At 38.8% G+C, this 17,156-nt stretch overlaps 2 protein-coding genes across 2 annotated transcripts; both read right to left on the reverse strand.

Moving 5' to 3' along the window:
* Positions 1-991: 991 nt before the first annotated feature.
* il15 (interleukin 15) lies at positions 992-8,303 on the reverse strand. The gene is made up of 6 exons (XM_083924875.1): positions 8,097-8,303; positions 3,722-3,804; positions 2,742-2,832; positions 2,561-2,605; positions 1,551-1,682; positions 992-1,408 (listed from the first exon to the last, which is right to left on the reverse strand). The coding sequence occupies exons 1-6, from the start codon at positions 8,163-8,165 to the stop codon at positions 1,295-1,297; spliced, it is 534 nt and encodes a 177-aa protein (XP_083781001.1). The 5' UTR covers positions 8,166-8,303; the 3' UTR covers positions 992-1,294.
* Positions 8,304-8,553: 250 nt separating this feature from the next.
* On the reverse strand, positions 8,554-16,263 carry znf330 (zinc finger protein 330). The gene is made up of 9 exons (XM_083928444.1): positions 16,065-16,263; positions 15,950-15,969; positions 15,777-15,847; positions 14,835-14,911; positions 14,031-14,157; positions 13,829-13,933; positions 12,786-12,832; positions 10,757-10,874; positions 8,554-9,979 (listed from the first exon to the last, which is right to left on the reverse strand). Exons 1-9 carry the CDS (start codon positions 16,182-16,184, stop codon positions 9,699-9,701), a joined length of 966 nt encoding a protein of 321 aa, XP_083784570.1. The 5' UTR covers positions 16,185-16,263; the 3' UTR covers positions 8,554-9,698.
* Positions 16,264-17,156: the final 893 nt, after the last annotated feature.

Here is a 17,156-nt window from a genome sequence, read left to right on the forward strand (position 1 = left end):
CATGTGTCTGGAAATCTAACCATCAACACCACATTATGCTTTCAGACATCCCCTGCTAAAGCTGCTGCCCCCGCGACCCGACCCCGGATAAGCGGATGAAGATGAGATGAGATGAGATGAATTTCTACAGTTTGCCTCATGATTATCATCCATCCATCCCCTGTAGAGCCCTCTTGCTGTGAGGCGACAGTGCTTCAGTGACCACTTTTTTGCGGTCTTGGTCTTGTCAACAGTTTTTGGTCTTGGGTCTCACTCCCCTCTCAGCAGGGTTGGTTTTACAGACCATAAAGAGTTTGTTTGCCACACAACTAAGAAGAAGAAGCATTCTGCAATTTAACAGTACGATGTAGCTACACACAGTCTGTCAATCCGTGACCGTGACACACACACACACACACCCCTAATCCCTCTTGTACCGAGATTGTTCTAATGTGTCTTACCTGTGTCATTTATCCTCTTTTTTGTTTATTTTACATTTGCCTTATTTTATTTATCTATCTATTTATCCTTCTTATGATTTTCTGTATGTCTCCCTTATTATTGTTTTATATTTGGTTGCTGCAATTTCATTTCCACTATAGATGTTAGTTTATGTCTCTAACTTTTGTATATTCCATCCCTGTCTTTAAAAAAAAAGACTTGTTGTTTGCTCATGGGGAATTGTTGGCTCTCATAAATAATTCATAGAATGTGGTCTGGATGTACTCTGTATGGAAAGTGTCCTGCTCTGTTATGATTTGACACTATACATTGATCTGAAAAACTATTTTCAGTCTGAAACACATGACTTTTTGCAACGGACTGAAAAGCATCTTAAACAAACACTTGAGATGAAGAAAAATTATAATAATTTAAAAAAAATACAATGCAATACGTGAAAGTTGGGATATTATTTACTGGCTGAGCAACTATTCTGAAGATACTGGAGTTCATTTGGCTTATACTTCATAATAGCTGTTACACTCAGTGTTTAGCAGTGCGCTTAATAATATACATTCTGTATATACAGTACATGTTGCTACTTTATGCTAGTTCCTGATACTTCTCTCAAAACTGTACAACTGAAAGGCAGATGGTGACACACAGTCACACAGACTTCATCTGTACAGCTAAAAACAATCAATGAGAGGCAGCACTCTGATCCTAAACATTTAAAGGGTTAGATCATAATACAGGATGGCGTACTCACAGGTCGATATAGTTACAGTGTGATATTTACATAATTAAAACAGCCACAGTTATTTACAAATATATACAAATATGCACATATGTAGCTTATAGTATTTACATCATATTACATTTTCTGAGTATTCCGCCGTGTAGTCATTTCTTCCAAAAGGTCATTTAGTCTGTCCAAGAATACAGTAATATTTTTGAGTGAGTAAGCTTCACATGGTGGACAGCCAACCTAAAATTTAAGAGACACAATGAATCATTTTTTAAAAAATGTTTTAGAAAAGTGAAAATATAAATAAAGGCTTATACGGCACAGAAGCTTTGTGTAATGTCATGCGTTGCACTTGAAGGAGGATTTTGTTAACAGGACTTACAGAGTTTGCTACAGGCAGTGTACTATTGAAATCAAAGATGCAATCTGCTGCACCACCCGTAATTTCTTCTTCAACGATGACCATCATCAACTCTGACACGTAACATCTGAGCGACATCATTTTGCAGCTTTCCTAGGAGAGCGAGAAATGCCTCAGTATTTTTTTTTACTCCCATTGCAAGTGACATGCTTGACTTAGTGTAAACAAACCTACAATGGTGATGAGCGCTGGTTCAAAGGGGCCCCTGTGAATTGTTGCCTAGGGCCCAAACCGACTCTAGAATCGCCTCTGTTCCTACTGCAGTTTTGCTTTGAGCTACATGCTAACATGCTGATGTTTAGCAGGTATAATTACCATTTCTGACATCTTAGTTTAGTTTGTTAGCATGCTAACATTTGCTCATTAATGCTAAACATACAGTATATGATGGGAATAGTTTTGCAGGTATTTGATCACAAACCAAAGTATTATACAAATCAATCTGTATAGTCAACTCAAAATATAATTGTCAACCTCACAGAGGCGCTAGATGAAAGGGCAGAGGACCATTTAAGTCATTAGGAGTCATGGTCTGTATTCAAGTTACAGTGTAATATCCAAAAGTGTTGAGATTCAGTCAGTCAGGACCAAAGTGGTGGACTGACTGACGTTACCATCCATACAGCTGTACCAGTCCTTTCTTAAACGGCTGGATAATGTAGTTTTTAGCAAACTAAATGGTGCATTTGTTGAGGTTATTTTCAGCCAGGGATTAAAGCACATTGGGTGCACTAATGAGTCTTACCGGCAGAAGGATGGTGTATGCGTCATATACTCAATAAACTACGGTAGCCATGTTCATTGCAATGACAGAAACTGTCCCCCAGTGCAGCAGCGTGGCTTACTGATGTGTTGAAACAGCGGCACTGGTAATGTTTTCACCTTGTGAGTCTATGTGTCCGCTAATTTTTTTCAGTGCTCTCCTGACTATAATCAAAACTGAAATTTGAACATGTACTTTTACAACTTACTTTAACGTCATCAGTTGACGGAGCATAGAGCATAGCATCAGATTTCTGAAACACAACAGGAAAGTGTCCACAAAGTATAAGTGAACATAAAAATATGTCCAGTCTCTAAATCTTGTAAACAACAAAAGCTTCTAAAACAATAAACAAGCAAAGAGTTATTTTATGTGATACCTTCTCTCACCTCAATTTTCAGCTGTGTCAGCCTCTTCAAGCAATTCTGCACATGTTCTGTACCAGGCACATAGGCAGCCCACGTAAATGTACCCATGAAGCTTTAAGGGAATGAAGACACTGATTACAAAACATATTCATTCTGAGAATGTGGACATCTTTTTGATGTTTTGAGTTGTTGCAACAGTGGCTGTGAAAGTAGACGGGTGTTTGAAAAGTGCTGATTATTTTACTGCCCCACTGTTACTTTATGCTACAAGTTACATCTTGCAGACACTTAATACTTAACTGTCAACTGTTTGTTTGTAAAGGGCATGTTGCCATTCTGTCTGCAAGGGGTTTGGGCAGTTACACAAAAGCATCCCAACCGTGCAACAAACAAGTTCTCATGGGTGTGGTCTGAGCAAGTGAGGTAGGAAAGGGGCAATTTTCGCTCCATTTTCCGACACTGGCCCAATTTGGCATTGCAGCTGGTGTGATCTCATCGCAAGATGGTTTCTATTTTAGTATTTTCTCTCATTAGATATCTATCTATCTGACTTTGTTGTATATGGTTGGTGTCTGTCTTTGTCTTTCTCTGTCTCTGTCCATCTGTCCGTCTTTTCTCTCTTTCTCTCTTCTTTTCTTCCTCCCCAACCGGTCAAGACAGATGTCCGTCCTCCACAGAGCTGGGTCTGTCTGACGTTCCTGTCTGTAATAGGGAAGGTTTTCGTTGCCACCGTACTCTACGGAGGAATTGTTGGGTCTTTGTTTATCATAGAGTGTGGTCTTTACCTAGTCTGTAAAGTGTCCTGAGATAACTTCTGTTATGATTTGGCACTATTAAAAAATTGAATTGAATTGAATTGAATTGAATTGAATTGAATTGAATTGAATTGAATTGTTTTATTCCAGCTACATTACCGCTTATAGAAACATTTCCTCTGTCATTTTTAAGTTTGATAACCAATATTTAAGTTAGGACAAACAAGTCGCACACTGTATGCCTACCTCAGAACTAAGAAACAAAGCCAGACCTGAGTTTTGTGGCTCTCTCGGCACAGGTTACAGGTCGACTGGAACTGGACGCCTTTCTAGAAATAACACAAGGAAATGTTAGTATGTCATCCTTCAGGTTATTTTGTCAAGCTTGAATGAGACTGTTGAGAGAAGAACAACTGGTCAGCAAGTTTGATTTTAACCTTAATGTTACTTTATTTAAGCTAAAGCAAGTTTATTTATACAGCACCTTATCATACACAGAGGTGATTGAACAACAAAACAGAAGTATGAAATGAGATATATAAAAGTACAGACATGTTTTATAAAGGTAGAGACAAGTTTAAAACCAATTAATACAATAAATAAAAACTCATTAGCTTAGTTTTTTAGCTATAGTATAATAGCTATAGTTGAGCATGATAAAAACCAAACAACATACATCTTAAAGTTCAAGCGTGCACATATGAGACCCAAGGCAACACAACTGTGGATAATCTCTCTTTCTCTCTATATATAATTAGTTTGTTCAGTAAGTTCAGTTTGGCTTCGGCCCACAAGCGTGAGTAATGTAATTGTTTAATTGCTGCTGATATGTTCTTGGCTTCAACAGCACGTCTTAAATCAAACACAGCACAAGGATCTTATTATTTGTCATTTTGATTCTGAAAGATTTTGTCTTGAGGCCACAATATTCTCCTCTTTAACAAACCTTACTCCCTTACCTTAGGTGTCATGTGATCTTGCTGTTTTTTGCTACCTGTTGGTCATTCCTTGTACTGTCAATTCTACACACAAATCAACATGCATTGTTTCCATCTCTTTGTGATTGCTTTGCTTCTGTTTTTTCTTTTTTTTTTTGCGACTTTATAGTTGTTTTTCATCTCTTTGTGGTCTCTTTTCTACTCTTTGTGGTCGTTTTGCATCTCTGTCGTCGTTTTGCATCTTTTTACAGTTGTTTGTGACTTTAGGGTTGTTTTTTGATTCTTTGTGGTACTTTGGCGTCTTTTTGAAGCTGTTTTGCGACTCTATGGTTGTTTTGTGCCTTCTTATGGTACATTTGCAACTTTTTGAAGTTGTTTAGCGACTCTTTATGGTTGTTTTGTGTCTCCCTATGTTACTTTTGCATCTTTTTGTGACTCTATGGTTGTTTTGTGTCTTCTTATGGTACATTTGCAACTTTTTGAAGTTGTTTTGCGACTCCTTATGGTTGTTTTGTGTCTCCCTATGGTACATTTGCATCTTATTGCAGTTGTTTTGCAACTCTATGGTTGTTTTGTGTCTTCTTATGGTACATTTGCAACTTTTTGAAGTTGTGGTGCGACTCTTTATGGTTGTTTTGTGTCTCCCTATGGTACATTTGCATCTTTTTGCAGTTGTTTTGCAACTCTATGGTTGTTTTGTGTCTTCTTATGAAGAAGAAGAAGAATGAAGATGAATTCCTTTATTCATCCCGTAAGGGGAAATTAAATGTTTTCACTCTGTTATTATATTATTCACGTTACACATACACAGGCCCAAAATACAAACACATCCACAAACAGGACTTATATACATGCAATTAACGGGGGGATGTCAGAGCGAGGGGGCTGGCAAATGGACTGGCGCCTCGAGCAGTTGGGGGTTCAGTGCCTTGCTCAACAGCACCTCTGCACCTATGGACAGAGCTATTGCCACCCCATGTTTTTAAATGGCCATTGATTAATTGATGTTTGTACATTTGCATCTTTTTGCAGTTGTTGTGTGACTCTTTGTGTCTCTTTGCGGTACCCGCTATTCCTGCGCCCGTGAACATCACTCTGGGCCCGCCAGTTCAAAGTATATTTTGAAAAATTGTCCTCCTTGAGATTTCTGATTCCCTGCAGTCATCAGTGTGCGGTGGGTGTAGCTCAAAACATGTTTGTGCCGTTTGAAAGGTGTAAATAAAAATTGAACATTATGTTTTTAAATGGCCAATGATTGAATAAATGGCAACAACTTTGAGGAGTGTGCCTCTGACTGACTCTTTAATTGTGTTTCTGTTCAGGTGACATGTTCAGAGTTCATTACCTATAAACTATTGGATGCACTGTAGTTGTATTTTATAACATTTAGTCACAGAATGGGCTCAAAGTGTCTCACTGTGGAAAAAAGTCTGTGTACATTTTTTCTTTCATCTTACTGAAGACAAAGGGCAGGTGTGTCATGCCTCCAGTAAAACGGATAAGGAGTATCCTCGGGTTTGGTTAGGTAACATCTTGCGCAACACAAAATGGATTCTGTTGGGCAATGTTGGATTAAGATTATTTAATATTATATTAACAGAAGGCTATAAAATGTAGAACTGCAACTAACAGTTAATGTTATCATTGATTAATGCATTTTTAATGTGTGTGTGTGTGTGTGTGTGTGTTTTTACTCCGTTCCGATATTGTAAAACAAAGAAGAGTTGCAAATTGAAAACAGCAAATATTCTGCACTTTTGTATGCTGGCTTTAACATGAAGAATAAACCAAGTTTAATGCAGAGTAGTAAATCCGGGACAGTGACATTGTTTAGATGTTTAGGCTGCCTGTACATGCATGAACAAGTGAAAGACAACTTTGACAGCAGTGACAAGTTAAGAGAATGTTAAGTCAAAGCCTTCACTGCATCACTTTACCCTCATGCAAACAAAATGTTTTTGTAGTAGCGTAGTTTGTTAATATTTTCCTGTTTAAAATCAACAGAATTGTACAGCACCATCTGCAAATTGTGTTTTCTATGTGATAGAAAAGTAAAGAGAACTGAGTAGAAAGAATCAGAAATGATCAAATTTCTTTGAACACATTCGAAGCTTGGGCCAATGGAGAGAAACTGTATTACCAATGCCCTGATGTGTGAATGTTTGAACTGGTATTGGTGATTTTAAAGATCCCCTGAGACATAAAAAAAATACTCTGATTAATGATTTCTGTCTGTTGATTTTTAATGCAAAAAAAAACCCGTCTCCTCCTTCAAAAAGACACTGTTCACAAAGATGTTTGTGCAGAGTTTCTCAAAGATCAAACATCCAAGTGAAGAAATAAGCGAAATACATTTTAGACTGCAGGGGAATTAACTACTGTTGTGTAGTTTACTCTGACATGGAGATAATGACATGTTTTGTATTTTAAATAACTAGTAAACTATAAATCTGTCAAATAAATGTGGTGGAGTAAAAGTTTCCCTCTGACATGTAATGTAGTGGAGGGATTGGTTCTTGTTACTGCACTGCATTTATCTGACAGCTACATTACCCTTTTTTTTCGCAGATTAAGATGCTACACATAAACGTAACAAACACAGTATTTGTTTTAGATTAAACTATCTGACAATATAGAAAAGATCAAAATATGCTCCACCTTGAAGTTAATAACATGAGGATAATCAAATAATACACTAAAATTGTCCACTCATTACTACTTACTACTTTTTATGAAAGTAAGTTTTGAATAATAATATTAGTAATAATGATAATCATTCCTTAGTAATAAGGAGGATTATGTATATAGCACTACACAGAGCCTATATACAAAGTGCTTTACTAAAAACAAGCAATAACAAAAGATACTGGATTAAAATAAGCAATGGAGATACAAGAGAGAAAGAAGATACAAATCTAAATTATACAAAACATATATACAAAAAGTTATGCAGCATATAAATAAACTAGTACTATTCTGCATGACACATGTGGACCGTTAATAATTTAGATATAAGTACTTTTGTTTAAGTAAAACTTGCTATTGTTATATACTTTATGATTTACTTATTTTGCTTAATGTATAAGGCCGGTGAATAGTTTTACATTATGGTAGGCTTTTGCTAACTTTACTTAAGTCCAGCCTGGGCGGTATTTTAACATAAAAATGGATATTGTGTACTTCAGTAGGACACCAAGTCCACTTCACTCTCCGACGCTGACGGACACAAAAGTCTCTTTATATATAGCAAGTTAACAGCAAAATTGCATTCCTCCTCTTTAATCTCCCACACCTGCAGAAGCCGTGCCGCTGTTTATTTATTGGTCATGTTACAGCCTCCAAACAGAGGGAGGGGCTTGTTGAACCAGATAACGTCCTTCGGAACCAAATGAAAGTGAAAGTAAACTAGTGACAGCACTGGTACCTTGTTTGGTTTCAACCAAATAACCATAATGGTGCACGGGCCACCGACAGCAGCAGAATAATCTCGCGTGGACGCACGTGGATCACCAAGTTGACACACCTCCCATCTTTACGCAGCGATTGTTTACCTGCTTAGGTGAACTTTGGCACTTTTCTGTGCTCCTAAATACTAGTACTTGTACTTCTACTACAAGTCCGAACCAGAGGTGTAGTTAGGCTACAGGTCGGTCACACTTGTGCCACAGAGAAAGTCAGCTCACCGCTCGCAGGTCTCCGGGGCATGAGGGCTGGACGAGGATCACTGGGGGCGCCGTCATGAAGTCTCTCATCTGCGCAGCGGTAGCGGTCTCTCTCCAACCCAGCGGAGCAACAAGCAGAGATCACATTTTTGCATCTCACATGTTCTTTTAAAGCAATTTTGTCACATTTGCTCCGTCTCCGGTATTAATAACTGACGCTTCAGGCGAGCATGAGCGCGGTCCAGATGTCACTCCAGAGACCGACTCACACGCCCTGCTCGCGTCATGTTCAGTTCACTCCTCCTCTGATTCGTCACTTAGTTACTCACTTGTACGTGTCGGGGCGACTGTTGACACATCTCTTTTTAATATCAGAGATTAATGGACCAGTCAGTCTTCAAGTCACAACGATCAAACGACAACTATCATGAGACAGTTATGACTCAAATTGTATTTTTTTTTATTATCTAATGGCATATTTAACAAACATGTCTCCACAAATGCTGTTCATTAGCCTAACGAAAGATCAAGGCAAATATGTAAAGTTGTTTGTGTTGCACTAAAGCAGGGTAATCCCAGTACTATTACCACAATAAACTGCAGATTGATTCCTCAGCAGAACACTTATTACACAATAGAAACATCATGAATATAACATTTTATTTTAGACTGTAACCAGGGTTGGATTACCAACCAGTAAACCTGTGGTTTGTGCTGATTTCATTAACTTTTTGTCTGGGAATATACACCGATAAAGTAACAATAAGAGCTCAAAGCATGAGGGCCTTAAGAATTATTATTATGCATTATTGAGTTGTGAAGTAGGAGGGGTTAATTCAGACATTTACTTAAAGTGAAATTCCAGCGCAAAATCATCCCCTTTTCCGGCACTTACATACATCAAATAAGCCATCAAGACAGTTTTTTTCATGTATGAACTATTAACAGAGAAATCCAATAGAGTTGCTAACAGTCGGACTAGCTTTCACAGTACGGTGAAGGCATTAAAACATCTTTTTTTAACCACGAAAGCTGCTCAAAATAACACTAAAGGCTAATAGACTTGAATGGACTGTATTACGAGAGGAGCTGGTACCTGGGCCAGTGGATAAGTCTTTCGCTAACTACGTTGTTGGTGCTTCATTTTATTTGTAGGGACTGATATCATGCTACTGCAGAGGTTTGGTGTTATCATGAGCAGCAATCGTGGTTAAAAAAAGAGATTTTGATGCCTTCACCGAAATGCCCCAAGCTTATCAGTGTTAGCGACTCTCCAGGATTTCTCAGTTTAAAAAAAAATAATAGATTGTTTAAAAACTGTCTTGATGGCTTATTTGATGTATGCAAATGCCAAAAAACAACATGGGATTATTTTGCGTCGGAATTACACTTTAAGAATCATTTAATCGCTGACCTTGAAATGTCGAGTGCTGCTAATAACGAGCTAAACAAAGATAACATTTGTATAACCCAGAGTATGATATTTTGATACAGAAATGTATTTGTACTATCGACACACCAGCTTTAGTTATACCAACTATGTTCCTGAATTCCTGATGCATGTCCACATTATCTCCTGCACTGTAACAAGTGAACAGCCGGTGTTCTCCAGTCTGCCTCAGGTCAGGCAGCCCCGTCCAGTTTAAGAGCAGCCACTGAATCGGCGGTCTTTTCCTCTTCACCTTCATCTTCCTCCTCTTCGTCATCCTCATCTTCATCATCCTCCTCATCCTCCTCCTCGTCGTCGTCGCCATCCTCCTCATCGTCGTCATCCTCTCCATATCTGTCCTGTTGGCCGCCTCCAGATGCTAGGTTTTTCCAGTAGGCGTCGTACCCTGACGCTCCGTCGTAATAATCGTCGTCATCATCAGCACCAGCCTGCCGGCCGAATTTCAGCGTACGTGCTGCGGGGAGCACACAGATGTGACATTAGCACTGGTTTCATTTACTGGGTTGTTCATGTGTTACAGATTAATTGCAGTCTGCATTCATTTCAGCATGTAAAAACTTCATTTTAAGATGGGGCGTCTCGCAGATTATCATTCAAGTCACAAAGCTATGCATCTCTTTCTGAAAAATAAATACCCGCTGATCTTTTAAAATCCAGGGAGGTTTTTTTTTAATTTGCTGCTGCTCTAAAAAGGTATTTCCAAAATGTTGAAAGACTTTTCAAACCACATGGATGGAAGCACTTTCCTCAAGTTTCAGCTCTGTTTCCTAACTGTATAGTTGGAAATTACATATCTCCCTGTATTGTACGACACCAGAAACATATGAATACATTTATTTGGTGAAAACATAAAATAAAATAGATTTAACATCAATGTAGACAAATATAATGGTCATGGATGAACCTTCAAGCTCAATAACTCAGTTACAGCAAAGTGCTATTTGATCAGATGCATCTCTCATAAATAGTAGTAAATGTGTCTATACATGGTTAAGTGTGAGTAAAAAGTGAATTAAAAGGTGAAATGAGGAAAAAACAGGAGCCGAAGAACTGTTTGTTTGGCACATATTGTCTCGGAGTGGACAGTTTTGATTTTTTAACAGAAAATAAAAGTGAATTCTTGAAAATGTTCCCATTGTCACACTTTTTGTTTCGTTTCTGAAAACCGAGATTAGCCAGGAAGTTGAGGCTGCAGCAACTTCCTTTACGGGAAAAAAACAGTTTGACTCACTTGACATGCTGAGGTCTTTGGTCTCCTGGGTCTCGTGACCACACTTGGGGCAGGGCGGGGATTTTCCTTTCTCCTGTTTGAAGACCTTACTCTTGGCGTGGTCATCGCAGTAACAGGACTGAGAGGACACAGTTGAATTAAGTAAATCATCACATGGAAAAGTTAATGGCACACAAAGTGTCTTGATATATAACAGAAATTCTTGTTTGAAAAAAAAGAGAATGACATCCAATGACCGTTCAGGCTCATTTAGACAGGTATTGTCGTTCATCCACATCTATTAAAAGCAACGTATTCTTATCTTCCTTTTCTCTGGCCCCACCTATAGAGCTTCTCACCTGCCCTGAGAAGGCTATATCAGCTGTCTTTTCTCCACCTGGGAAGTTTGACAAAGCTCGTCTGAATATAATATTTCCATCCTAGAGACAGAAGTGCAAACCAAACTGTTTTCTTTTAAAGGCTGAGTGATAATTCACTTTCCAGAAAGCATTTACCTGTACGTAACTGTTGGGACTGTCTATGGGCTTTCAAAGGGAAAGTTCAGATTTCGTTTAAGTATATCTTAGTTATTGTAGTCATTCATCTTGCCCGTACTGGCTGTAAAAATATCCATCTCTAGAGTCAACAGTACAAGACGAGGAGGAAAACCCACCGTCCACAATCTGTGCAAAAATGCTGAAGCTAACATGACACGTTTATACACACAGTGAAGATACAATGGAGGCGTGACGACTTCTCATTGTATCTTCATTCTGTGAGAAAATGCATTTCTAAAGTTCAGCTAAGTAAACCATGTGTATAAACGTGTCATGTCAGCTACATTTCCTGCAATTTGCAAGTGCGACTGTGTTGCTTCAAGCCATGATTATGTGTGTGTAACTTCTTCTTAGGGCTGGGCAATGATTCAATATAATTTATCACCTTTCAAAGAAATGGTATCAAGATTAAATCATATATCGCAATATCGTGATAGACAAAACCCCACATGAATTGATATCAACCTATTGGTAAAAATTTGAAATATTTTGAGGGAATATCATCGAAGATTTTGTTTTGCACCGGGCGAAAATACTCGGTACTATTCAGTTGTTAAGTATTAAATTCACACAGGAGTATACACAAATAGGCCTAAGCAGAGGCCTTATCAAGATATGAAATGAATGACCTATATTGGGATACAGCATAGGATCATATGGCACCTCTTGTATGAGAACATGCTCATGTCTAAATTCAGAAACTTGACCTATCGAGTTGATAACCTTGCTTAGTAGTACAGTCCTCAGGAGGAATGATTACACCCAACAATACCCTTTTAAACATTCATATGGGCATATTTGTCAGTATTGTTTTATGACAGACTTGCAAAAATATGAACCTCTTGCTACCTTTGCTATGGTGGATTCTGCAAACATGCGCTGTAAATTTTATTTTACAGCTCTTTATGGTGAAAAGTGCTATGCAAATGTATTAAATTATCTGATCTATTGACTGACACCTGTGTGTGTGTGTGTGTGTGTGTGTGTGTGTGTGTGTGTGTGTGTGTGTGTGTGTGTGTGTGTGTGTGTGTGTGTGTGTGTGTGTGTGTGTGTGTGTGTGTGTGTGTGTGTGTGTGTGTGTGTGGAGGGTTTCCCAATATTGTTGTTGTATTTTTATTAATGGTATTCTTCTCTACATGGGACTACTAGTCATATTCATTTTATATGACCCGTGTAGAGTTTACCGGTAATGAAATGTGCTATATCAGTAAAATTGCTTATCAAAATGCTATCATAAGCTGCCAAGCAACGTTTGCATTTAGTCTTCTATTTCAATCTTTAAAATTTAGATTACATGTTTCCTGCACCCCAGGAATTTAAAAGGAAATTAGGGGTTCATCTTTGTTGTGGAAACAATTTGTGATTTGAGCAGATGAGATGGGTGTAGTTTTACATAAAAATGCTTTGTGCAGCCTACAGAAAGATCAAATAAAGCAATGGCCTCCCTCCGCTGTGTTTTCTGAAGTAATAAATAGAATAGATGTCCCCCTCACCTTACAGCGCAGGCAGGAGTGTTGTCCCAGTCTATTACAGGAAACACCTAGAATGGAGCATGAGGAGGAGGAGGAGGAGGATGAGGAGGAGGACAAATGAAAAATACATGAGTATGTCAGCAAGACTTCCCGGACCATAATTATTTAAAATATCTTAAATTAAAAATATCTGTGAAATGATATCCTCCATTCCTCATAGCACAATGACTAAGTAGGTATTAATCAGCATGTTTAGTCTGCATCGCCAGAGGACATGAACTCACAACCTTACTCACAGAGGGCAAGACTACTCTAGTTGAGCCAACTGCCATGTGAGAAACCGTGGACGGCTTCACACTAAGACTGAGGTATTCCCCAGGGTTGCATGTAAAAGCAGATTTTGAATTGGTGTAAGAAATCCAGTTATCGAGACAAAATGTGTCTCAGAATGTGTGTACTTCATTTAGACAACACAGAAATGTCTGTAATGTGTTATAGCGGATTGATCACTTCATAAATGAGAAACTGATGTTTTAAGATGCTCTATTTTTCATTGACTGCAATAGCTTACATGAGGGTGGAATTCAAAATATTGTCCAAAATTCCGTTTTTGAGATACAATTATGAAAGTTACCACACTACTTCTACCATAACATCAAAATTGTGCAGTCTGTGAAGGATGGATTTCATAATTCCTGTCAGCTCAAAGCATAAGAACATTTCTGCTCACTTGGGCCTACATTTCAGTGAAAGTTGCAAAGTGAGAGCATGTACAACTTATTTGTAATGAATTGTCAAAGTCATAAACTTTAGACAGTTGCTGCCGCGCCACCATCAGGACTATTAGGCCACAAAGCCAGTTGAGGCAGTTTGGCATAGAACTGGACCTATGTCGACATTTTGGTCCATTTTCATGCATGAGAAGGCAGCCTAGCCCTGCCCCTAACAATATGCACACATACCCTCTAGATATAATTTCCTGTAGCTGATAAGATACACTTCACTTTTCACATTAACCACAAATGCCAATGAATGAATTGTGAATAGAAAACCAAATGACTCACATTTGTACGTTTCTGCCTGGAGGACTTGGCAGCTAGCCTGGTGCTCAAACTGATCATCCTCACACAAGAAGTTGTGACAAAAGGAACAGCGGAAGATTCGCCCTCCTGTTCAGGAAGTTAAAACGGTTTATCTTTAGTGTGACAACGATGTGACCAGGTGAATTTCAAACAAACGGGTGTGTGTGTGTATGGGGGGTCCTACCATGATCCCAGACAGCACGTTCACACTCGATGCAGTCTGCATCAGTCAGAGGACACACACAGGCATGAGTGCTCAGACATTTCCTGCCGTGGCACACCCAAGCTTCACAGAAGTCACATACTGCCCCCTTGTGGTCAAGGGGAAAAGTACAACAGGGGGAAACCGTTAGCCATGATTTATTCCTCTGACGCCATTGTATACATATAAATACATTTTCCTCTAACAAAAAAGAATGTACTGCATTGTGGGTTATTTTAAACCCTGCTTCCTGCTTTGTAATATAATTAATTTGTAAGTTAGTGAGTGCACAACTGGGACTGGGACAGAGTGATAATAGGCACTTGCTCTCTACTGGTGAACAACTTTATGCATATATATACATATATATATATAGATATATATAGATATTAGTGCAGAATACTGTTTGCTCACATTTTACAATTTCAATAATGTTTTACACAATCTCATTCCTTTGATGCTTGCTCATTGTATGCTATGTCACACAAAATCTACCAGATTTCTGACATTGTCAGGCAAGTAGTTTGCTGACTCTTTGCTCATTTTCACTTTTATTGTCTCCCATAAGGAACATTTGTTTCAGATTAAAGAAATGACACCTTACACTTAACAATTACACTTGCAAACACTGGCCAGAACTAATATAACACCAATACATCCAAGCAAACCAACACAGTTCAAACAAAACCAACTACCTACTCTTACATCGCTGTAACAACCAAATGATTGATAAGTGCTGCTGGGTCGCCATATGATTATATCAGTTCAGACATGTTGGTGACTTACCACCATGGCCATCCCTGTGCTGTGGATCCCAGGATGTTTGACGACACAATCTGATGACTTCATGCACTTGGTTTTGCCTGACAACACAAGCGTTAAACAATTGATAGTTCATTAGTTAGTTAGATATTTCAAGTGTAACAACCTATTTTCATGCCACTATTTAGAGAATTATCTGATGTGGTCTTAGCGCGTTTCATGTTTCAAATGTGCAATCCACTGACATGGAACATGAGTTATGTCATGGTTTATTCTACTCAGACAGTGAAAACAGTTGTATTATGCGTTCTGTGGCTCTGGAGCGGCATTTTAGGTTTGAGAAAATATCCCCCTGAAGATATAATGACGCTAGGGCTTAAGGTTACACATTTTAAAAAACACTGCATTACAAACTGCGGTGGGGACAGAAAGACATGGACATTTACAAGACTAGGTCAGGATGCATGATGTGAAGTGGATGATGCAGCATTTTGAAAACTTGAGCCGCCCCTCAGGACTAAAAGTCTGAATATCTTGACCTCTGCTGCATCAAATTTGACTTTTTTTAAAAGGACTATACTTTTGTAATTGTCAGAAAATCCTATGAAAAGACAAAAAACAACAATAAACTGATCCTAGCAACATGTAACATCTGTACACTGGGTGGCATGTTCCTTCATTAGGACCTGTGCTGATCCTGTATACACGACCCTGGCAAATGGCACTAAATCTGTGGGTGAATATAGTCCTCAACAAATGTACTATTTACTCCTGTTTGAGTAACATTTTTTTTTTTTTAACTACAGTAAATCATTATCTGGGGTGAATGAGCTTGGTGCTAGGGTATAGGGACGACTGTAACATTTGAAAATAGGACTTACCACCTTGTTGGTCTTGTCACAAGATTTTAAATAATAATGAGATAATGTAAAGGTAAGATGCCAGATTTCTGTGCAGTCTACTCACCACACTGAGCGCAGACAGGCAGCTTCTGCACTGAATTACAGAAGTAGCAGAAAGCTCTGTTCTTCTGTTTTCTACCAGGTGACATTACAAGGAGAAAAACATATTTGTTACCCAGTTGACCAGTGAAACATCAACCTGATGAATGTCATAATACAATACAGTGAGTCACTTACCTTTGACATTTGTCACAGTCCTACAAAAAGAGAAGACAATAAGGTAAATAAATAAGAAACACTACTTCAGATACCGTTGCCATTGTCTGTTAGCATCTTCGGCTATGTTACATACCATGTTAAAGTTGCAGGGGTGTTTGGCCACATCCACAACATCCCGGTTGGCTCGGTTCTGTTTCTCTCGCTCTTTACGACTCTCAGCCTTTTTCCGGGCACCGGTTTTCTTTTTGGGCATCTTTGGTTCAAAGGGCTGGTTTCCACGGAGTTAACGGCTGGTTTCCACGGAGCTGACGGCTGGTTTCCACGGAGCTGACGGCTGGTTGTCCTGCAAACACGGAACTTTGGTGGGTTAAGTGATGTTGTGGAGACGAAGCGAGTATCTCTGTGAGCAGCTAAGCTAAGTAGCTATAGGAAATGTATCACCAGTCGGACGCCGTTCGCTGGTATTAGCCCTATCCGGACAGATCTGGTCTGCCGCAGTTTCCGGTCTTTCTGTTGCTTTTACTGGTGATCGCCACCGAGGCGCAAGTATAATTATTTTTACACACTTCTAAGAATCTACAAGTGAAGTTTCATATGTGTACATGGGCATTTACATGTCAAATTAGTTAAATAAAGTGAGCCTGATGAGAGAAAGCAGTAAGAATTTATGGGCGACGCTAAGCCTGAGCGCTCAGGTGGTTTTTTACATTAGAAATGGAAATTAAGAAGACTTTACGGTATATTTTTGGAGCTGTTGAAGCGTCTCATTTTATTATGAAGGACTGATGTTTGGTCCTGGATGTTGTGACAGCATCAATGTTAATGTGGACGAGCAGCAGCTCCAACTGTTTACGGCGAGGAGATCGGGGTGTCCGACTAGGGCGGAGAGTAGCACACTGTTAATTCACCGGTGTTAGCGTCATTTTGACGACTCTTGTAAACACAAGGTTGAATTAGACCGTTAAAACGATATATGGTTACAAAGATATGACGTTAGACTTTAGGTTAACACCATTAAATGAACTCAAAACATTAAAACACCATTTATATTCGTAGGTTAAACAGAAGGTTTGATAGAGTTTAGCTAAAACTGTCCGACTGGTGACACAGGTCCTCTAAATGATAACGTTGCTTTAGGTGATTTGGTTTTTACTTCTGTTAATAAATACACGGAGTCTAATCAATAAAGTAGTGCTCACAGATATAATCCCTTATGAGGTCAAAA

The sequence above is a fragment of the Echiichthys vipera genome (assembly GCF_963691815.1).
Source record: "Echiichthys vipera genome assembly, chromosome: 2".
NCBI lineage: Eukaryota > Metazoa > Chordata > Actinopteri > Perciformes > Trachinidae > Echiichthys > Echiichthys vipera.

Excerpts from the sequence above, each read along its gene's own strand:
- il15 (XM_083924875.1), bottom strand. The coding sequence starts at position 8,165 with ATGAGAGACTTCATGACGGCGCCCCCAGTGATCCTCGTCCAGCCCTCA. Across the intron at positions 2,606-2,741 it reads TGACACAGCTGAAAATTGAG|AAATCTGATGCTATGCTCTA; the intron begins GTGAGAGAAGGT and ends GTTGTGTTTCAG. Across the intron at positions 1,409-1,550 it reads CACTGCCTGTAGCAAACTCT|GTTGGCTGTCCACCATGTGA; the intron begins GTAAGTCCTGTT and ends CTTAAATTTTAG.
- znf330 (XM_083928444.1), bottom strand. The coding sequence starts at position 16,184 with ATGCCCAAAAAGAAAACCGGTGCCCGGAAAAAGGCTGAGAGTCGTAAA. Across the intron at positions 12,833-13,828 it reads CCAGGCAGAAACGTACAAAT|GTGTTTCCTGTAATAGACTG; the intron begins GTGAGTCATTTG and ends GCTCCATTCTAG. Across the intron at positions 10,875-12,785 it reads ACTCCTGCCTGCGCTGTAAG|TCCTGTTACTGCGATGACCA; the intron begins GTGAGGGGGACA and ends GTGTCCTCTCAG.